At 44.0% G+C, this 23,768-nt stretch overlaps 1 protein-coding gene across 1 annotated transcript in view; it reads right to left on the bottom strand.

The window, feature by feature from the left end:
* The window catches only part of LOC124761627 (RNA-binding protein 24-B-like), a 348,530-nt gene that overhangs the window by 111,340 nt on the left and 213,422 nt on the right, over positions 1-23,768 (bottom strand). The window contains exon 3 of the mRNA XM_047249115.1: positions 3,850-3,907. Within this exon, the coding sequence (XP_047105071.1) occupies positions 3,850-3,907 (58 nt within the window). The remainder of the gene's footprint in view (positions 1-3,849; positions 3,908-23,768) is intronic.

Raw genomic sequence — 23,768 nt, 5'->3', positions numbered from 1 at the left:
CAATCTCATCACATGGGCTCATTCCAGGAACAGTTAACAGCGGCCGCAGTTCGCTACATCCCGACTTGCCGGTAACCATCTCAATGGCGGTTCTGGAATCGCGACGTATTGAGGGACGAGGAGTTCATTTCTTAGTTTTCCTAACTTGTTCCACGCGCTTCACACACAGGTATGCAAGTTTTTCTATCATTCAGCAACCATTTATGTACATTATTCAACCAAAATGCCAACGTCCTCCAACCATAAGGAATAGGCAAGGACCCTGACGAGTTCAGGAGATAATCGAATAACGTTTTCCGTTGCACGCGGCAGCTGATTTTTCGAGCAGCCTAAAGCTTTCATGGGGGTAATCCATAATTTGATACAGGGTGATAGATTCAGCATCTGTCTAATTTGCATATCCACGGAGCACCCGATAAGAAAGCGGTCGTGTTCACAGCACACCCGTCTTCTGGCAAAGAGACTATCATGCACGCACCGCTATGCATTTGTCAAGCGACAATTTTGAAAAGAACTAGTACCCATTTCACCAAATCCGAGGGAGAATACAAAATTTCTTTCACTTCCACAGTGGAAAACTCTGAAAAGGATAAAATGTGCCAAAGATTTCTTGTTTATTTTCGACCAGGGGATCTGTGCTAAACTTTCGCACTTCTATGGTTTTAAATAATGACACAGTGTTTGGATTAAGAGTAGTCGCTGGGGAAATGGATGTTCTGGGAATGAAGAAAAAAATTTTAAAAATGAAAAGAACGATGTGAAATAATAATCACGAATTTATGATATATCCTTGTATATACATTTCCAAGCAGTTAATTTTGAAAAAAATTCAAATGCAGTAAGCACGTTAGGCCGTAGAACCAGCAGGTAAATCACAATTCAAACTAATGTTTGTCGTTTAGGAAAGTATATTCGTTTAGAAAGGGCAACTTGTCCGATGGCATAGACAATCGACTACCGCAGTGGTCAGAGTTATAACCCATGAGAATGGCATGAACAAATTATAAAGTTAATAAGTACTTTGAAACAAATAAAATGGCATTTGTAATAAGATAATTTGAAAAGGGAGTCTCTTATTCGTGATTAAAAAGTTAGTTCCGTAAAATGTAGGTACTAGAGTCCTGCATGACCGAGTAAGCGAGCACAAAATACGAGATGGGGCGAGCACACCCTAACTGGATAGGCTGCCCGCACTAGTTCTAGTGACCGAGCATAGAAGCCGTGACCGAATACGTAGCACGCAACTTCAAACACATTACACGTCTCATTATCCGTGTCAGACTGCAGCCAGTACGGGCTTCTCATTTGTGGTCTCTCTCTCTCTCTGCAATCATGCAGTGCGAGGAAACCAGTGCAGTAAGACTTAAGATTGAAATCAATGTTTACACGTTGAAGAGACGGGAAGGTCTAAAAAGCCAAGTACGGAGCATATTTTTGGTGGTTGTAGACGAAAACAGTGCGTCTACTGGGTACGTATCGTGCATAAACTGCTCCACATTATTGTGTTTCCAATCGCGAACCACTCTTTTAAAGAAACACAGTTGCAAGAAACCTCACGAAGATACAGCTCCTTCAGGAATACCGGCAGTAATAAAAAATAGTGTTACAGCAAAGTGTGTTGCAATCTGTGCTAAAGATATGAGACCTTTTAATGCTGTTTGCGGTGAAGGTTTCAGAGAACTAGGGCAAGAATTAATACATCTAGGTGCGCATTATGGAAAAGTTAACGTGGCAGATGCCATGCCACATCCCTCTACTATAAGCAGACATGTCAAAGAACAAGCTGATGCAATACGAAACAGTATAATGCCTTCTGTTATTGCGGAAGTTATTAATAAAACATGTGCTGCGACAGTTGATACGTGGACTGATTCGCATAATCAGGTGCACTATTTGACGCTTACATTTCATTACATTAACACAGATTGGTCTCTTGTGATCAATGTTTTATTTACAACAAAATTCCTGGACGTTAGGAAGACGGGAGTAAATATTATAAAAGAAAGTGCTCTATGAATTTAGCTGTGTAACGTACCCGTTCTTGGAAACGTTACTTTTGTATTAAAAGAGAGAGAGAGAGGCGTTGGATTTGCACAGTACAGAGCAGCGAGCCGTGGCGAGGCGAGGTGAGACGTCAGCGGTGACCGGTCATGCTCGGTTATCCGCGTGTCCGGAATCCGGACATCAGACATGGGGCGAGTACATGACCGAGCCGAGTCGTGTGGGGCCGGACACGAGCTGCTCGGTCCCCCCGTCAACAGGCGGGCCGTGACCGGTCAAACATGGAGCGTTGCAGCACTCTAGTAGGTACCCTAGCAGGGCATCCATGATGTCCTTTTGCCTATGATAGTTAAGCCTCTTTCATGTTAACAATTAGTATGTTTTGAAGGAAAATCTGTATGCGTTGTAAGAAAGGTTTAAAAAAATTTCTAATGATAACTGATTCATCACTGTACGATTAGTATGTGTTGAAAAAAAGGGATGTTGACTTGAGAAGTAATATACATATGATATGTCTAACCAATATTTACTGCTGTGCGACAGCAGAAAAAGTGAAAATTTTATGGATCAGTTGTACGGCATTTTGAACCTAAGGTCGCCGTCCGCCAGGTTCCGCGACTGCTCACAACTATTCAAAAAGCCGATCACACATGGCGCTTGTTTGGATTACTAAATTTGAGTAAACCCTCACCCCCACCCCCCAAGTTTCTCCTGACATAGTATCATAACACTCAGTGAAATGTGACAACTTCGTCTTTTCTCCGATGATGCAAAAACCATTGCGTGACAGTCAACGGCGAAGTGGTGATTTTCAGGATGGAACGTTCCTAACAGCTGAAAGCTACACTTCTATAACCAAGGTTTCCGCCGGAATTGGGAAAAATGTGTCCCCCTTGGGGGTGATATGTAGAAAGTAACATCCGCGGTCTAGGGGTAGCGTCTTTTGACTAATAATCAAAATTTTCTGATCGCGGAAAAGAAGAGAATCGAAGCATTTGGGACGTGTTGCTACAGGAGAATGTTGAAAATGAGATGGACTGATGGATACGGAATGAGGAGGAGCATACTGACAAGAAGAAGTGGCAGGAGGATAGGACATGTGATAAGACGTCAGAGATTAACTTCACTTGTACTGGAGGGAGCTGTAGAGAATAAAAAGTGTAGGGGAAGACAGAGATTGGATTGGAATACAAGGAACAACTAATTGAGGTCGTAGGGTGCAAGTACTACTTTGGGATCAAGAGGTTAAGAGAGAGAGAGAGAGAGAGAGAGAGAGAGAGAGAGAGAGAGAGAGAGAGAGAGAGAGAAAGTACCACTCTCCGATCAAGAGGCTAAGGGAGAGACAAAAAGAAGAAGAAAGGAATAACAAATAACATCAAGTTTCATGGCCGCAGACTGATTGCTTTGAGGTGACAGACTACCCCCGGTATGTTCACTCTCGTTCATACGAGTCACTAACAAACTTCGCTCTCGTGCGAAAACGGCATAGAGATGCAATCGTGACAGTATGAAAATTGAGCAGAATGCTACAACGGAAGATTTTAATTTCAGTTGTCTACGAGTAACACACCGAAGCTGATCTCGCGTTGTAAATCGACGATCAAATACTACGTTAACTGATTACGAGGTAAGTATATTCAGGCAACCGTGCCTGTACCCGCACTGCAATTTGCCTCGTTCGTAGGGTACAGATCGGACATGAATGAAATGGCCCAGTAGCGACAGCGTGGCGAATGGTAGCAGAGCGCGATGACACGCGGTAAGTACTACAGTTTACGGAAGGAGAGGGGAACGGTGTATGGCGGACTTACCTGGCAGGCAGCTTGCCTGCCGAGCACTCACACTTACCCGTATTGTCCGGGCAGCACCGTTGGGTAACCTGTGCGGATGCCGGCGAACGGGAACCCTGCAACACAAAATAAGGTCCAGTGCCAATGGCGCCACCAAAACAAAACAACGACATAAAGGTGCTACAGCTACAGTCTAAAATTGTATGGCCTCAATAATCCGACACGCTCGGGATCTACCAATGCTGGAGTGCCAAATAGCCGGGTTATCAAGGACCTTTTTAAAAACCTAGTTTAAAAAGAGATATGTACGAAAAACCCATAATTGACACAGTATTAAAAAATTAAAACTATGTATTACTTTTTCTGTAAAAACAAAATTGAATAAAAGATGGATACCGTACTGCTATTAAATCAGTTTACGGCGCAAGGTTTTAGAGTAGTTCAATATAGATGCATACTTTCTTTACGCCAGTTACGAAATAAAGTTAGCACCACTGACTTGAAAAGATCAAGAACAAGATAGTTAATAAAAATCGTTAGCAAGAATTTGGTGCAATTTCATTGGAATCACTGTCTTTAGGATTATCACAGATATTTGACGTTTCGAGGGCGTGGACCACATCGGAATGGCATATTGCAGAAAAGCTAATATATACATGAAAAGAGCTCAGTCTAAGAAACAAGTTAGCTTTTCTGAAATCTTCCAGAAGCCTCAGAAGAAAATTTCTGCTTAACCATTAGTGGCAGATGCCATTCCGACGTGTTCCATGCCCTCGAAACGTCAAATATCTGTGATAATCCTAAAGACAGTGATTCCAGTGAAATTGCATCAAATTCTTGCTAACGATTTTTATTGATTATCTTGTTCTTGATCTTTTCAAGTCAGTGGTGCTTTATATATTATGGTGCGCAGATTCATAACGTCAGAACGGCTGAAATTTTCTTCTGGGTTCTCTGCCACATAGCAGAAAAGCTAACTCGTTTTTGAGACTGAGCTCTTTTCTGTTAAAAAAAAGTATTACGACGTACTTCAATTATATTCCTCTAACTTACGAACCTAATGTTTAAATTTGACTGATTGCCAAGCAGTGTCTGTTTTACCAAACATAATATAATTCTACAATAACAAACAACAATGACGTACTTTAAACCAAAGTAGTGCCATTGTTTAAGGTTCACCACAACGAATAGCAACCGCCCTATTCTGCCCCCCCCCCCCCCCGACCAGTAATGGTATACACAAATATGCCTCCCCCGGTACTCGCCACTAAAAAGTTTAAAACTGTGCTTTTTCGAACAGTTGAGAATTTAGAAAGGAATTCAGTCGCTTTGTAAGCGTATAGTTACGTCGCTGCACGCTCCCCCCATACCGATACCACGTTTCCTATGGTAGCGCCGATGTAACTGTTGCAAGTAGCAGTTAAGATTACACTGTAGTGAAGGTTGAGGTATGTTCGCGACCGGACGTATTGACGGCCAGTACTTCGTGAACGGAAAAACCGCTTCCTGACGGTCTGAATCATCCTAAAGGACTTCATATTGAGATATCGGATATGTGTGTTCCGTCTGAAATGAGTGCGTGAACAATTACATAAATATTATTGACTCGAATACCTTTGGTGGAGATTAATAATCGCTAATATGGGGTCGGTTTGCGGGAGACGAGAGCAGGTGGGAACTTGATGATTCAGTACGAAAAATTAATCCAAGGCACTGCGAACTTTAGCCGCACGGAGTGGCCTTGCGGTTTGAGGTGCCATATCACAGACGGCGCGGCCCCTCCCGACGGAGGTTCGAGTCCTCCCTCGGGTATGTGTGTGTGTGTGTGTGTGTGTGTGTGTGTGTGTGTTGTTCTTAGCATAAGTTAGTTTCAGTATTGTGTAAGTCTATGGACCGATGACCTCAGCAGTTTGGTCACTTTAGAATTCACACACATTTGAATTGTGCACTTTAAATGACAATATTTCACGAGCGGCTGCACATTCGCGTCGTCATCGTGCCGTGGAGACTATAGCCATCCACGCCTTGATGCTTAGGCCCGGACTACGGAATATTTCATTCTGCCCTCAACCACTCAACGATGTGAGAAGCCACCAGGAACTACACGTGGTTGGGATTTCACGTTAAACGGGTGGTCCCATTTTCCCAGTTGGATAACTGGAGTGGATACAAACAAGCAAGTCGCTGAAGTGGCGTCCAGTTGAAAGACTTGCAGCCGGAAACTGAGCCACAAGAAACTATATCTACTGGGCTGGATGATTAATGGTTATCCATTGTCATTAGAAAATGAAAACGTTTAATGTAACCTAACACATCACTATAGACTATGGGCAGTGGAGTCCACAGTTACGTATGTTTTTCCTGTCTAAACAGACGAACAATTTTACCAGTCTTGTCTGAATGACCCGAAATGTGCCCTTTCGCCAGCTGTGTTGCAGAAATTCATGCCATTGCTGCACAGGAGTCCTTGTCTGAGCGTGTTGTGGCATATCAGGTACGTGGGCAATAGAGGCACCCAGAGTTGTAAAACTACTATAGACTACCACAGTAAGGGTAGGCTACGGTAGTTTTCCTAGTAGTTTTGGTCCTTTAAGGTCGTACCTGCATCACCCGAACACTCGGTGTGTTGCATACCTAGCAGGGGCTACCTCATAACGATCGCTTTCTTTACATATGCAATCAGTGTCTTACTAAATTCCCCTATAAACAGGAAGTAGTGAAGCGAGTAGAACTGGAGTGAGGATATATATAAAGGGCTGTGTAATCTACGGAACATATTTGTTCTGCACTGTTATCTTCCTGTCTCTTACATAAGAATAAACAATATTTATAGCAGAACTGAAATTATCAGTGTTTAATTCAGGTTTCATTCGAGAATTACTGATTTGTTACGTGAAACAGAGGGATGTGTAGTAAAAACAAAGAAAACAATGCAGATTTAGCATACAGCGCTAGAAAATGCAGTTAACTTAACAAAAATGTATAATAAAAAGAACGCTTCTATGTTTCGTCGAACTTACAAAAAACATTGCTTTTATATTTCGTCGAAATTACATAAAACATGTTTCTGTCATTCATAAACAACTTTTGCATTTATTTATAGTAACAGGAAAGTCTTGCCTCTGATCATGATGAATAACACTCTATTGAATACAAAAGGACAAGAATAATTCTACATATTTTTTATGTTGCCGGCCGCTGTGGTCGAGCGGTTCTAGGCGCTTCAGTCCGGAACCGCGCAACTGCTACGGTCGCAGGTTCGAATCCTGCCTCGGGCATGGATGTGTGTGATGTCCTTAGGTTAGTTAGGTTTAAGTAGTTCTAAGTTCTAGGGGACTGATGACCTCAGATGTTAAGTCCCATAGTGCTCAGAGCCATTTTTTTTATATTTGTGCGTGTAAACTGTGCTTGCATCAAAAGTAATTATTTTGGATACATAAAAATGCGGGATTTACGCGATCTACTAAGTTTTATTACTTATAAGAGGTAATTTATATTCTGTAAGGATATAAAATACACAATGGGCTAACAACGGTTCTAATTACGTACAAAACAACCAAACATACAAAAAAAAAGTCGTTGGCTCCTATTTTCTCTCTTACATGTTCATCTACATTCCGTTCTCTACCAATACTAACGCTAATCCTAGCATTTACTGCGTCATTTATGCAGTGTATCAAAACTCCAAAATTACGGAACCATACAATCGGCATATGTTAGTTTGAGTGCGCACGACTGTATCTGCGCATATTTCTGCCAGGCCGTTTACTGGTTTCCTGTCACACAGAGTACAGTGATCTGCTGAAATGGGTAAACATTAATTTGTAATACTTCCACTTAGCAATCTTTCAGGCGAGACAGCTCGGTCAGGTTAGCTCCTCCGGTACGTCGTTTCAATAAACGTCGACCGCGTGGGTTCCCCCGGAATTTACAATGGCGCCTCGTCATCATCGGGAGTAAACATTTACCGTCGGCAGCCGTCATAAGTAGGGTTTACGGGCGCTATTTCAGTGGCGGGAGTGCATCTGAGTGGCGCGCCGCCGCCTGCGTGTCATCGCGCAAGCCTAAAGGACTGCGCCCGTCCTCTTTACCGGCGCGCAGCCACAGCTACGACCTGCCGACGGCCGACGCCTAATTTACGAGAGTGCTGCGCCGGCTCTGCCCTCTGCCGGCTACCACGTAAAGCTCCAGGGGTTGGCGCGGCTGCGCACAGAAATCTCTGGAACTTCACAGATCGTTCCGAAACGTCGCTCTTCTTTGCAGGGGGCACTTCTTTATGAACAAAAGGAATGGGGACAATCCTTGTTAGCCACACAAGGATCGGTATTAAATGCCGCGTCGTCTGGCATTCTCCAGGCTATTCTTTGTACAATATACAGGGTGATTTTTTCCACCGTGTACAAACTATAGGGACTGGTCTACATCTACATATATATACTCCGCTAGCCACCAAGCGGTATGTGGCGGAGGGCACAATTACCCCCCCCCCCCCCTGTTCCACTCGCGGATCGCGCGAGAGAAAAACGACTGTCTGAACGCCTCAGTACGAGCTCTTATTTCCCTTATCTTTGAATGATGATCATTACGCGATTTGAAAATTGATGGTAATAATATATGCTCTACATCCTCGGTGAAGATTGCATTTCGAAATTTAGTGTGCAGCTCCTGCTTAGCGCGTCGTCTATCTGCAAGTGTGTCCCACTTCAAAGTTTCTATGAGATTTGTAACGCTCTCGGGATGGCTAAATGTACCAGTCACGAATCTTGCCGCTCTTCTTTGGACCTTCTCAATCTCTTGAATCAGCCCCAACTGGTAAGGGTCCCATACAGACGAACAATACGCTAAGACTGGACGAACTAACGTATTGTAAGCTATTTCCTTTGTTGAAGGACTGCATAGCTTCAGGATTTTACCAATAAACCGCAATCTAGAGTTCGCCTTACCCGTTACTTGTGTTCTATGATCATTCCATTTGAGATCATTTCGCACAGTCACAACCAGATACTTGACTGATGTTGCCGCTTCCAAAGACTGATCATTTATTTTGTACTCATACATTAATGGGGATTTTCGCCTTTTTATACGCAGTAGGTTACACTTACTAATATTGAGAGATAACTGCCAGTCATAACACCACGCATTTATTTTCTGCAAATCCTTATTGATTTGTTCACAACTTTCGTGTGATACTACCTTCCTGTAGACTGCAGCATCATCGGCAAATAGTCCAAGGCCGCTGTCAATACCATGAACCAGATCGTTTACGTAAATCGTAAAAAGCATAGGACTTATTACGCTGCCCTGGGGCACACCTGAAGTTACTCTTCTTTCTGTTGAAGTTACCCCGTTCAGGACGACATACTGCTCCCTGTCTGTAAGAAAAATTTTTATTCAACCGCATATGTCATTGGATAGACCGTAAGGGCGCACTTTTTGTAGCAAGCGACAGTGCGGAACTGAGTCGAACGCCTTTCGAAAGTCGAGAAATATGGCATCAACCTGGGAGCCGATATCTAGAGCCTGTTATATATCATGCACAAAGAGGACCAGCTGTGTCTCGCATGACCGCTGTTTCCTAAAACCGTGCTGGTTTCTGCAGATGAGCTTCTCAGAGTCTAGAAAGGTCATTATGTCTGAACACAAAATATGTTCCATGATTCTAAAACAAATCGTTGTCAGTGAAATTGGCCGGTAATTATGTGCATCCGATTTTCTACTCTTTTTATAGACTGCTATGACCTGGGCCTTCTTCCAGTCCCGTGGAACTTCCCGCCGTTCCAATGATCTCTGATAGATGACGGATAAGAATGGTGCTATATTTGTAGCATAGTCAACATAAACCCTTATGGGGATACCGTCTGGGCCAGACGCCTTTCTGGCGTCTAAGGATCTTAACTGTTTTACAATCCCAGATACACAAATACTATGTCAGCCATCCTTTCGTTTGTTCGATAATTGAAAGGGGGAATGATGCTGCAGTCCTCTACCGTAAACGAGTTTTTGAAAGATAGGTTTAGAATTTCGGTCTTCTGTTTATCATCATCAGTTACATTACCCGTACTGTCAGCAAGAGAAAGTATTGAATTATTTGTAGCGATCATAGATTTTACGTACGACCAAAATTTTTTGGGGTTATTTTTAGAGTCTGCAGATAAAATATTGCTTTCAAATTCGTTAAAAGAGTCTCTCATTGTCCTTCTGACAGCTTTTTCATTTCGCATAATTTCTGTTTGTCAGCGGGGCAGTGACTACGTCGATGAGATGATACGGAACAAAAATGGTCTAACGAACTTCCGTCCGAAAATGCATGGTTTCCATGCTACTGACCACTAACTCAATCTTAATAGCTGCGGAGGCATGTGCTGTACCACAGTTACAATATGTGTTCAAAATGGTTTCCATGTGCCTCAACGCGTGTGTGCACGCGCCGTAGCATGTCCTGTACCACAAGTTCACATCGACGGGGCTTCATACGAACAGTGTCAACGGCAACATGAATAGGCTCTGCATAAACGATACTTCAGAGATGGCCCCATAACCAGAAATCGCACTGGTTGAGATCCGGTAAACGAGCAAGGCAAGCAACTGGACCCCCTCGTCCGATCCTACGACCAAGAAAGACACGATTGAGACACGTCCGTACGTTAACGGCGAAGTGTGCTGGAGCACTATAATGTAGCAGCCACATGACCCTTCGTATCATCAATGGCACTTTTTTCCAGCACGGGAGGCAAAGTCACCCGCAAAAAACGCCGATAGTTCCGACCTGTTGCCGGCCGCTGTGGCCGAGCGGTTCCAGGCGCTTCAGTCCGGAACCGCGCTGCTGCTACGGACGCAGGTTCGAATCCTGCCTCAGGCATGGATGTGTGTGATATCCTCAGGTTAGTTAAGTTTAAGTCGTTCTAAGTCTAGGGGACCGATGACCTCAGATGCTAAGTCCCATAGTTCTTAGAGCCATTTGAACCATTTTTCCGACCTGTTAGGCGACGTGGATGGAAGACTGGTCTCAAAATACGGTCGCCAATTATCCCAGGCCACACATTCGGATTGCACCGATGCTGTCGCCATACGATAGGGGTTTTGCATACTATCCCACAAATAACTTATGAAAGTTGAAGATACTACTCTGCGTAACGGTCGCCTCTTATCTGTGAATAGGATACATGACATAAATCCTGGAATCGTGGTTGCCTGATGAAGAAACCAGTGACAAAACTGTTCCTGATGTGGAAAGTCTGTCGCTAGTAAGCCCTGTACACTCTGTAAGTGATAAGCGTAACAACAACTGTCATGGAGAATGTTCCACACGATCGTCTGGCTTACCCTGTACAGGCCGGGCAACTGCCTGGTACATACGCGACGATAGCCTTCCACAGTGTTAATCACATTTTCCTCCAAGTCTGGTGTCCGAACATTTCGGGTACGTCTTTCATCATATCCTGCTTCCCGAAACGACCCTGTCTCAGACAAACGGGGAACCACCGTAGCAAACACTGAATACTGTGATTGTAGGCGGCAGGGACAGGTCTCCAGATACAACCTTGCAGCCCGCCGCCCGTTGCCATTTGCCTTTCTCTAAGTAAACATAATGTCTCCAAGCTCTCGAATCGAATACGGAACCACTGTGTACTACGCTGTATCAGTTCTACTACAAGATGACTCAGTAATAAAAGTGAAGCGGACACAACATTACCAATTATTATGGCAGGAGAGGGCGCTACGAACAGCACCACCCTCTAGGAGAAACAATGCATACTGTACCTGTGGCTGCATGGTACAGCGCGTATTAGATCGTAGTCTCTGCAACAATGTATGATTGAATAAATGGTCTCTAGAATGGAAACCATGCATATAGGGGCATAAGTTCATTAGGCCTTTCTCGTTCCGTATCCTCTCATCGATCAATCCCTACGGTTTGTACACGACAGAAAAAATCACCCTGTATGACTTTCCGTGATGTCGAACAGCTCCAACGTGCAACTTGACATGATTTTCCCAAAAACCCGATCGTGAGAGGTCCAGAAATTAGTGGACAGGGAAATTCAGATGAATGCTGTGTCTCTTGACTTTCAGAAAGCCTTCGACAGCGTTCCGGCCTATCTCCTAGTAAACAAAATACTGCAAATGCAATCGGAATATCAGGTCAGATACGCGATTGGTTTGAAGACTTCCTAGAAAAGAAAACTCACTACGTCATACTTAATGGAGGGATATCGTTAGACGCAAAGCTTGCGTCAGTGTATGTGGTGTCACCGCCAGACACCACACTTGCTACGTGGTAGCCTTTAAATCGGCCGCGGTCCGTTAGTATACGTCGGACCCGCGTGTCGCCACTATCAGTGATTGCAGACCGAGCGCCGCCACACGGCAGGTCTAGAGAGACTTCCTAGCACTCGCCCCAGTTGTACAACCGACTTTGCTAGTGATGGTTCACTGACAAAATACGCTCTCATTTGCCGAGACGATAGTTAGGATAGCCTTCAGTTACGTCATTTGCTACGACCTAGCAAGGCGCCATTATCAGTTGCTATTAATATTGTGAATCATGTAACGGCAAGACCGACGTTCACCTTTGTCGGGTTAAAGTTAAGTATTCCACCAGCTACGTCCGTTTTTCTACATTCTAATTTCCTTGTCCTGTTCCAGATCTCACGCCAGCCTGCGTGGGCTAAAACGCGTGCCTTTCGGCTTCCTCTAAAATTCGTGGGTTGGCTCTCCTGCCAATCCACAACAGTGTACCTTAGTTCACAAAATAATGTGACCTGACGGGTAACGTCTATAGTGTCATGAGGCTGTTTGCAGACAACACAGTTGCGTATACTGCACTCATGCAAGGGTGAATGCACCTACAAAATCATATTCCGCCATTTTTCTGTATTTTTCGTCAGTCTAGAACTCTTATCAAACTGCATTAAGGAAGGAGTTACGAGGCGTGTTATTTAAGTAAGTACCGTTCTGAAATTAAAGAAAGACGTGCTAAGATATCTTAATAATTTTATTTTTATATGAAAACATGTACCTTAATCTACTTTTCTACATAATTTCCGTCAATATTGAGGCACTTGTCATAATGTTGTACCAGTTTTTTAATACCCTCCTCATAGAAGTCTATCGCCTGACTTGTTAATCACTGCATCACCACTGTTTTGACTTCGTCATCGTCTTGAAGAAGCTGACCGCCCAGGTCCTTCTTCCAGTGCAGGAACCGATGGTAGTCACTGGGCACAAGATCGGGGATGTACGGAGAATGATCTAGAGTTTTCCATCGAAAAGGTGTGATGAGATCTTTGGTCTGATTCGCCACATGAGGACGGGCATTGTCTTGCAGCAAAACGATGCCCTTGCTCAACTTCCATGGACTGTTGCTTTGATTCTGGTGTGACGTAGGCCACCCATGTTTCATCGCACGTAACAATTTGGCTTAAGAAATCATCACCATCGTTGTGGTACCGCTCGAGGAAAGTCAATGCACTGTCTAAACGTTTGGTTTTGTGCACATCCGTCAACATTTTCGGTACCCAACGTGCGCACAATTTTCGGTAATTCAAGTGTTCGGTCACAATGCCATACAGAACGCTACGAGAAACATTAGGAACGTCATCCCGCAAGGAGGAAATCGTAAAGCGTCTGTTTTCTCTCACCTTATTGTCCACTTCTTGCACCAAACTTTCATTAATGACCGAAGGACGCCCACTCCGTTGTTCATCATCCACATTTGTGCGGCCATCTTTAAATGCTCTCACCCACTCATCACTCATAATGTTTCCTCCGTAAACTGCACATATCTCACGAGGACAGCTATTAGTGGAGATTAATACGGGTTCGACCACCCATCGCCATTATGAAGCTCTGCTTTCAATGAGCTGTCTGAGTATGGAGGAGGAATACCAGCTCATTCTTCAAGAGATGAAACAACAGATGGTAGTGATTTTGGAAGCTGAGGTCTGGAACGAAGTCGACTTTTCAGCTCTTCTCAATGATGTTCCACTGGGTCAGCACTCTGGACAGCCCAGACCATTTCGAGAATGTTATTTTCCACAAACCACTGCTTCACAGATGCTGGTTTATGACAGGGTGTATTGTCACAGTGATACAATCATCGTCTCCGAACTGTTTCTCTACTGTGCTGTAGAATGTGTTCATATCCTTCCGCATTTAAGCGCAATAAGAGGACAACAACCCAACCACGAATGTGCTAGCCGCACTGTTGGGAGCACTTTGGAACTCACGAATGATTCTTTCCGTTGATTTCGTGCGATTCTTTGCAGCCACCCTCCGCAATGCTCCACGGTCTTGTCCTTCAGAACATGCGGTCTGTCCGTCTTGGTTCAGCTGTGGTTCTTCCTTCACGTTTCCATTTCTCAGTCACATCATCAGTCGTCAACTTGGGCAGCTTTAGAAGGGTTGAAATGTCCCTAATGTGCTTGTTACACAGGTACGTCCAAAGATCGGCCCACGTTCAAAGAGGCTGAACTCTCCTGAGAAATCTTAAAAAAACAAATCAGCTTCATAAACTGATTCGTCTACAGTAAACACTGGGCCATGATGGTAAAAGGGGCAGCGAATGCGTGAAATAACTAGCGAAAAAAACTGCGGCGTCCTTAACGGAACACCTCTACCATCAAAGAGAAGACACAAAGGTCTATGTTAATAGACCTAAATCATAAATTCAAACGAACATGGTATTGGTGATACGGCGATAGACACCACGCCAGCCTTGGTTTCTCAACTGTGACCTCACGCCAAAAGATATTGCTACTATTAACACAGAGTAGGCCACAGGAGTACTAATAAAACGAGATTTTTGTTATAATTAAAATTCTCCCCAATGTCAAACTCCAGCCTCGTTGTAAAGTGGAGTGCAACTACACATGTAGCGTAAACAGTAGAAGACCCATTCGCTGCCGGCCGAAGTGGCCGAGCGGTTCTAGGCGCTACAGTCTGGAACCGCGCGACCGCTACGGTCGCAGGTTCGAATCCTGCCTCGGGCATGGATGTTTGTGATGTCCTTATATCCTTAGGTTAGTTAGGTTTAAGTAGTTCTAAGTTCTAGGGGACTGATGACCTCAGAAGTTAAGTCCCATAGTGCTCAGAGCCTCTCTCATTTTATTTTATTTTATTTTTTTTTTACCCATTCGCTGATGTTTGTCAGTCGGAGAGGCAGTGTAGCAGAGAATTTTGGAAGAAATGAATGGCACCATTTATTACTGCACATATCTGGGCGGTTAATTTTTGCACACGTATTAGCACAACAGGTATAAATTTTTATCTTTATTTAATATACATTACTAAGGGAATCGTTTGTCGTTAGAAACTCAGCGAAATGATATTCAGTTTCTGTACACTTTCGTTCATATTGCTAAGCACGACTGTAGCTAAAGCTTCCGCTGTCCTTTCGAGCGTATGGTTAAGTGCTTTAATTTGGCAGCTTTAAATAATGATGTTTATATCGTCGCTGTAGTCGGTAAAACTGTAGAGGAAAATACAGATTGGAATACATTCAGCAAGTAATTGAAGACGTAGGTTGCAAGTACTGCTCTGAGATGAAGAGGTTGGCACAGGAGAGGAATTCGTTGCGGGCCGCAGCATCAAACCAGGCAGAAGACTAATGACAGAAGATAAAAAAAATTATATCGCCTCAACTTTGTGCCCATCTACCCATCCACCACAGTGAAAAATATTCGATAAGTACCATCTGAACTTGTTACTCGGTTATTTGTAGCTGAATAAAAATTTGATTTTTAAGGTATTTCATCGCCATTTTGCTCACAACCTTAAAAATCGTTTAATACAATTTTAAAGCTTTTCCTGAACATTATTTAAAGCCTTTCCTGAATCCAAAAATGAGGAATACCTGCTTACCTAAATTTTTCCTCTCATCATTAAGTGCAAATGAGGATTAGTGCATTGTATATTTATCTATTCTATACACGACTCAGTTACTGAAGTCTTTTGTACACAACAGTACAGAGATCGAGGGGTAATTATAACATTAACCTGCTAGAACTTTCTTCGAGCGAGTGAAAATTATGTTTTTCTGAAATCTAATGTTACACAGCATTTGGCCAACAATATCATTATCTTTACAGATCCTTAAACTCTCAGTCCCTTTAGGGAGGCCCGCCGAGGTGGCCGAGCGGTTCTACGCGCTACAGTCTGGAACCGCGCGACCGCTACGGTCGAAGGTTCGAATCCTGCCTCGGGCATGGACGTGTGTGATGTCCTTAGGTTAGTTAGGTTTACGTAGTTCTAAGTTCTAGGGGACTGATGACCTCAGAAGTTAAGTCCCTTAGCGCTCAGAGCCATTTGAACCATTTTTGAACCCTTTAGGGAACCTGAATCTTCAGTACATAGTACAACTTAGAAAACAATGCCTGATCCGTAATTTCGTCTTCACCAAAATTTCATTCTATTACACTACCGAAAAGCTGTTCCTCATTTTCCGGGATCCCAATGCATTCCGTCGATCTATCTACTCTTGTTTCATCAGCACCTACGGATGATTTTTAATCTCGCTGCATGTCGCGTCAGTTTCTCGTTAATCCTTTTCTTTTCCCATAACGCACACTTAGTCACTGGTTTTATGCGTCTATTTCCTGAAGCTTTTTTAGTCTTCAGCAAAAACCATCTTTGTATTAGTTTATGGAGATACAGGGAAGACACGGGAAACTTAATCGAGAAGCGGTACTTTCAGTCCAAATGATTCGGACTTCGTTACCTGTGATACATAACCCATCTCAGAATTGGTTGGTAACGTACGTTTATGTAACGCCTGCAGAGTTAGGAAGATCTTAATTACTTTCGCAATTAATATGTCATGTTTATTTCACGTGTTTTCTTTCTGCCGTGCGCTTATATTGTACTGTTCTCGGTAGTTTTCTATTTATATTCTGGAAAGCATGAAAACAAAGATTTGCAACTTTTAAGGACTATGATTTGAAGAAAAGTTTATTTAACTGCTATTACTACCTTATTTTCTGGATTTAAGAAATAAATTTTTCTGACTAGTTTGTGTTTTATCTAAATATAACCAGTTAATCAGAACTGCTCGCGACTACTACTGAAGGCGTTAACAGTAAATTAGCATTATTAGATTAAACCGCAACAGAGATTTCATAATCTTACGTTTAAACGTGGTCGCTACGAGACAAGAACGACTGCAGTCAGTTGTGCCTTCTTCGTTATCAGTCTTAATCCTGAACGGTTTACTAGGGATGCCACTGAAGCGAAATCATCGCTTTCTGAAAACTATGATACGAACCAAGTGTTGTCGAACTACGTCAACGACGGCTCAACTACAGCACGGACAAAAAAAGCCCATTATACACATTTCGAAAAAAAAAATAAGAACAATTACAGTTGTAAAAGTGAGAGTGTAGCAGTTTGTAAAGTAAGGCTGAAAGATCGCTCGCCATACTGAAGAAGGAAGCCGTCGCGAAAACCAATGGCGCAAGCGACCTCGCGGAAATAGAACAGTCTTCTTGACAATAACTCACGGCCGAAACAAAAAACAAAATACATAGTGGAACGGAGAGGAAGGCGGTCCATGCTATTTGCAGAGGTTTCGCAATTAATTACGGACAGACATTGGTGGAGGCCATACAACAGGTGGGACCACGCTCGCTTTGTCTGCTTGCTTCTCGCAGCCCTTCCGCAGCCAACCACATTAGGCCACGTGTCAATAAAACGTGACGCTGCTTCCCCCGGTAGGCGTATGGGGAAGGGGCTTGGGAAGGGGGGCGCTGACGGCAAACGAATTACTCCCCATGCGTCGGCAGGAGGGTACAACAAAGAGGGCTCATTAAACGAGAGACATTCGCGCAACATTGTGCTCGTAGTATGGGTCCCAATGCAGGCAAAAAAGGGAAGTCAGTATGTGGCAGCAGTACTGTAATCAGATACTGGAAGGCAGATTAGAATGAGTTGCATACATATCAGAACAGTAGGGACGTTCCAGGAAGCTTCCTGGCATAATTTAAAAACTCTTTCCCTTATTCCTGAAAAAAAACTTCCATCTAGACGTACAATCTGTGAATCACTATTAAATGCACGCCCAGAGAACTTTTGACGTAAAACGCCTTTACTATACACGCTGCCTATGAGAAGGTCACAGTAGCGTCAAACGTGAATAATACGGCCTAAAACTGCGTAGCCCAACCATATCGGGCTCGTTGTAAAGAGGAAGGATGGAAGTTTGTGCCAGAAACACCGCTCGCACTTTCGTGGCAGCCGGACGCCTTGGACAATGCAAACGAAAAGTGAAACATACCTCAGAGGTCTTGTTATCCCATTCGAATGAACTAGAGCTGGATTTGAACTGTATGTATATCAGCTTTCGTCGTTTCTCGGCGAGTTCACTGATGAAATATGTTCGGGCGTGTTAGACAACGGCAGCGTCTAGAAGAAACGTCCAACGACTTTCCTATCGTCTCCAGACACCATCACTTCGCCCGAAGGGGAACGCCAGAAAACCAGCTGCAAGTTTGACAACGACATCACTCGACTAATATTACCGAGAACATTTCACAGGTAATATATGTGTTATAAATGATTCTGGTGTTGCAGTCGGAGGAGAAAGTCGGTGACTAAAATTTCGTGAGATGATTCTGCCGCAACGAAAAACGCGTTTGTTTTAATGATGTCCACACCAAATCCTGTATCATGTCAATGACACTCTCTCCCCTATTTCGTGATAATACAAAACGTGCTGATCTTCTTTGAACATTTTCGATGTACTCCTTTAATTTTATGTACTCCGTTATCTGGTTAGGATCCCAGACCTTGCAGCACTATTCCAAAAGAGGACGGACAAGTGTAGTGTAGGCAGACTCTTCAGTAGAGCTGTTACATTTTTTAAGTGTTTAGCCAATAAAACGCAGTCTTTGGTTTGCTTCCCCACAACATTTTCTATGCATTCTTTCCCATTTAAGTAGTTCGTAATAGAAATTCGTAGGTATTTAGTTGAAGTTACGGCCTTTAGATTGAACTGATTTATCGTGTGACCGAAGTTTGATTCCTTTTACCACTCATGCGGATGACCTCACACTTTCCATTACTTAGGGTCAACTGCCAATTATCGGACCACACAGATATATTTCCTAAATCGTTTTGCAATTTGTTTGATCTTCTGATGACATTACTAGACGATAAGCGACAGCATCAGCCGCAAACAACATGCGAGGGCTGTTCAGATTGTCTCCTAAATCGTTTATACATATACGGAACATCAGAGGGCCTGTAATACTAAACGCCAGAAATCACCTCTGTTTTACTCGATGACTTTCCGTCAGTTACTTAGAACTGTGACCGCTCTGTTAGGAAATCACGAATCCAGTCACATAACTGAAACGATATTTCACAAGCACGCAATTTCACTATAAGCCTCTGGAGTTTTACAGTGTCAAAAAGTCTTTTGGAAATCTAAAAATATGGAATCAATTCGAAATCCCTTGTCAACAATACTCAACGCCTCGTGTGAGTAAAGAGCTAGTTGTATTTCACATTGAGTCTGGAACCGTGCGACCGCTACGGTCGCAGGTTCGAATCCTGCCTCGGGTATGGATGTGTGTGATGTCCTTAGGTTAGTTAGGTTTAAGTCGTTCTACTCCTAGGGGACTGATGACCTCAGATGTTAAGTCCCATAGTGCTCAGAGGCATTTGAACCATTTTTTTGTATTTCACAAGAACGGTGTTTTCTAAATCCGCGTTGACTGTGTATCTCTTCGAGATAGTTCATAATATTCGAACACAATATATGTTCCAAAATCCTATTGCATATCGACGTTAATGTTATGGGCCTGTAATTTAGTGGTGTACTCTCTTACTACCTTTCTTGAATGCTGGTGTGACCTGTGCAACTTTCCAGTCTTTGGATACGGATCTTTCGTCGAGAGAACGGTTGTATATGATCGTTAAGTATGGAGCTATTGCATCAGCAAACTCTGAAAGGAACGTAATTGGTATACAGACTGGACCGGAGACGCAGATAGGGGACACACAAGCACTCCAACACTCTGGACGGCACTTTGGGCGCTCGTTGACCTGCCAGTGATGAATATGGACTATGGACGTGCATTTCGTTGTTTATGAGATGGAATGTACATTGGGGGTGGACCTATATCCAACACACTTCTCATACTCAGTATAACCCTAGCAGCTCAAAATTTTAACCCAGAAGGGAAGGAGGAAACGAAATGAATAACTTCACGGATTGATATGACATGCGATATTATTGCAGTGACTACAGAATCAAGCCGAATTTACAAAGAACTTGGACGCATGAGCCCACTTCTCAGTATCTTGTTGCACCCCCTCAGGCCGGCATACACGCACTGATTTTTTTGGGAATGGTGTCATTAAGCCGTTGTATCCTCTCCTGAGGCAAGCTGGCCCACGACTATAGTAAGTGGTCCTTGAGATCCTGAATACTGGCGCTGAGGTGTAGATGACGTCAGAGGTAGTCCCACACAGCCATGTTCCATCGGGCGGATCTTGCTGACCACGGGAGTAGGTCAAAAAATCATGCAGACAGTTCATAGAGAGACGCGTCATGTTTGGACACTCTCCTGTTGAAAAATGTCGCAGTCACTGCCAGTCTTGACCTGGGGTAATAACCGATGTCTCCCAACACCACCGCAAGTATCTCTCCAAAACACTGGAAGAGTAGCACCTCCCCCAGGTCGCCACCATTCTCGCCGACGATGGTGGGGCAGGGTAGGGCAGAAACGCGATTCGTCACTAAACACAACGCGACGCTTCATCAGCATCCCACGTTTCCCGGTCACGACGCCATGCCAAACGCAAATATTAGTGTTGTGCTGTTAACTTCAGCCAACCCATGGCACAGTAATTCCTTACTCCACTTGCTGCTAGTTCCGACCCGTGTTGCAGGGAGTCCATTACCTGTTCTCGGATGGCAAACGCAGTGCTAATGGTGTCATGATGTGCTTGGTAGACAATACGGCGCTAACAAGTTGCTCAACTGTTACAATCCGTGCTTGCAAAAACAGACATAATGTCTGATGGGATACCGCAATCACAGGTTGTACAATGTTACTTATAATCCGTCTTCACAATGTTTATTCACATGGCCGGTTTCGTCTCCTCTACAACCACCTTCAGATCTGCAATTTCGGTTACAGGAGTAACCCGTCCACACACAGCAACCTTCACATACTGGATCACATACAACCGAAACGGTTATGTGAATAAACATTTTTGCAATCAGGAGGGATTATAAGTAACACTGTAATCCATGCTTGGTTTCAGCTGTAAATGATAGGTACTGAAACTGCCTGCTCTGCTTCGCATATGACAAAAACTCTGCCTTTTTCCATCCGTCAGGTGGCTTAGATGCTGGTTTCAAACCATAAAACGGCAGAGATAAGACGTGTGAGGCCTATAAGTATCTATGATCTAAGATTGGCCACAGCGTACGAATATCTTTGAAGTGAGCGTTCACATGCGCAGAACAGTATTCCTGACGTCAACATAAATTGTCGGTCGAAAGGTAACTGTTATCCTTTCACGATTTTTATTTACATTCGCAGCAGCAGTTATTACTCCTCATTCCGGTTACTTAAAAATAAATGCGTAGCAACAGGGCAAATACAGTCAATCGGGGTAAAGTTTTAGCAGTTGTACCACTTACTGCTTTTCTTTCATATGGCTGCTTCTCTATCTACTTGCATTATGTGGTACCAAAAGTAACATTATTATTACCTCTGTGATTCTAGTTAGCATTTAGATTGTCTTTGCACAACCATACAAGCTCTCAGGCTTGTGACTGTACTTTAATTGAATTCGCTGTGAATACAGCGTCTACAGATAGCGATTGAAGTTGTTGAAGAAAGCCAGCAAGATACAGATATCTTATACTTCAAAGTAAACCAGCAATACTGAATTACCACTGTTTGTTCTTACTTCTTTTTAACCGCTTAATGCCCAGTGTTGCGAATTCACATCATACCAAAGCTGTGCTAATAACTGGGAGGTTAACTGTTTTTGAATGCCAGTGCTGGCAGATCCTGATTGTTCATGAGGCTGCCAACGCTTATGACAAGTGCTGCATTCTCCTGAGTGTTTCGGGTACCTCTGAAGCCCCCACGACTTCTGATTTTCATATTTCATTCAGAAATTTATTTAGGAATTCAGGGATTAATACCTGATTTCCTTCTGGCGCGATCTAAATCTGCCCAGAGCAAAAGAAAAACACTACGTTTTTCATAACTGGTCTTTCTTTCTTTCTTTCGCTTGTGCCGTTGTTTCCGCGGATACGAAGGGTCGGCATGGTTAATCGGATGTGGCAATGTTAGGTGAAGGGGTGGCCCGATGCCCTTCCTGCCGCCACACCGTACCCCCCTGGAAGGAATCAGTGTACCGCAACTGTCTGCGACTAGTGTAATCCATGGAATATTGCGAATGTGTTCAGATGTCTGCGAGCCGTGTAACTGAGGTGGGACGTGGAGACCAGCCCGGTATTTACCTAGGGGGATGTGGAAAACCGCCTAAAAACTATATCTAGGCTGGCCGGCACACCGGTCCTCGTCGTTAATCCGCCGGACGGATTCGATCCGGGGCCGGCGCGCCTACCCGAGTCCAGGAAGCAGCGCGTTAAATGGCTCAAATGGCTCTGAGCACTATGGGACTTAACATCTATGGTCATCAGTCCCCTAGAACTTAGAACTACTTAAACCTAACTAACCTAAGGAAATCGCACAACACCCAGTCATCACGGGGCAGAGAAAATCCCTGACCCCGCCGGGAATCGAACCCGGGAACTCGGGCGTGGGAGCAGCGCGTTAGCACGCTCGGCTAATCTGGCGATTTTTTTTTCCATAACTGGTCTTATGCTATTCTAAATGACAATGTAACTTTCTACCACTATTACAATTGAAATTTTACTCTGATAGCACACAGTTAGTGTACATTTTCACCTTCGCAAGCACTCAGTAACTAGAGATGTAAAATGTTAAAATGTATTTTGTCATGTTTAGCTTATTTTATGTCCAGTATGTTCAAAAAATTGAAAACACGTGTTAAAGGTATCCCGACAGACTGTACGTGTAATATTAAAAGTTTCGAGCTATACGTGTAATATCACAAGTTTCGAGCTTAGCGCAAAATGGCAACAAAATGCCTTATCTAGAGTCGTCCGGCAATTTTATGATGGCAACATGTGCAGTACGCTATGCTCACTCTAACATTCCTTTTCTGTGTGTCTAGTGAGTAAGAGGCTGAAGCAGTGTTTCCCTTATTCCTTACCAGCCACCAATTCTGGAAAAAGGGCACGAAAATCACTCTACAGTGTGTTGCTTTGCTGTCTGCGCCACGGTTCCGAATAGTCAGCCAAGACAACAGGCTCTGTCCGACACCGTATTGTTTTGTTGCCTGAAGATCTTCGCTCGGGCAATCGATCAGTACACGAAACGTCACCTGAAAATGTCAAGTTGTAACTGTGGTGCCAACTGGCTGTATGCCACGGCGACCTGCCATTTCCTAGACGTGGCTCTAACGATGGCTACGCTCGGGCCCTCACGGCGCTACACAGCTCCTCTTAACCACCCGTATCCACAGTCGCGGCTCTGCGCAGCACAGCAGTCTCATTTGCTTAGGAGCCTGCTGTTAAATTATGCAGAGCGAGCCCACCTTTAGCGACACAAGAAAAACTCCAGTTTCCCCCATCCCCCCCGCGCGCGCGGTACTGATGTCCGAGGGTTACTGACAGCCGGCTAGCCACAGAAATTTGCCTGCCTGCGAGAGGGCCCGGGTAAAATGGGGCAGCGCCGTCGTTTGTCATATGGGGCCGGCCGCACACGTGTGCTCACGTGTCTCACGCGACGCTTCCGCCGCATTACCGTCCCGCTTCCGCCGGTATCGGTGCGCAATCGCCACACGGCAAGCGACGCCACAGAATACCGCGAGGGGGTGGGCTCTTTTTTCCCCCGGCGCACAGGGCATCACGTTCGCCTTCAACGG

This window comes from Schistocerca piceifrons, chromosome 1, assembly GCF_021461385.2.
Source record: "Schistocerca piceifrons isolate TAMUIC-IGC-003096 chromosome 1, iqSchPice1.1, whole genome shotgun sequence".
Taxonomy (NCBI): domain Eukaryota; kingdom Metazoa; phylum Arthropoda; class Insecta; order Orthoptera; family Acrididae; genus Schistocerca; species Schistocerca piceifrons.
This window is presented reverse-complemented; position numbering and strand designations above follow the sequence as displayed.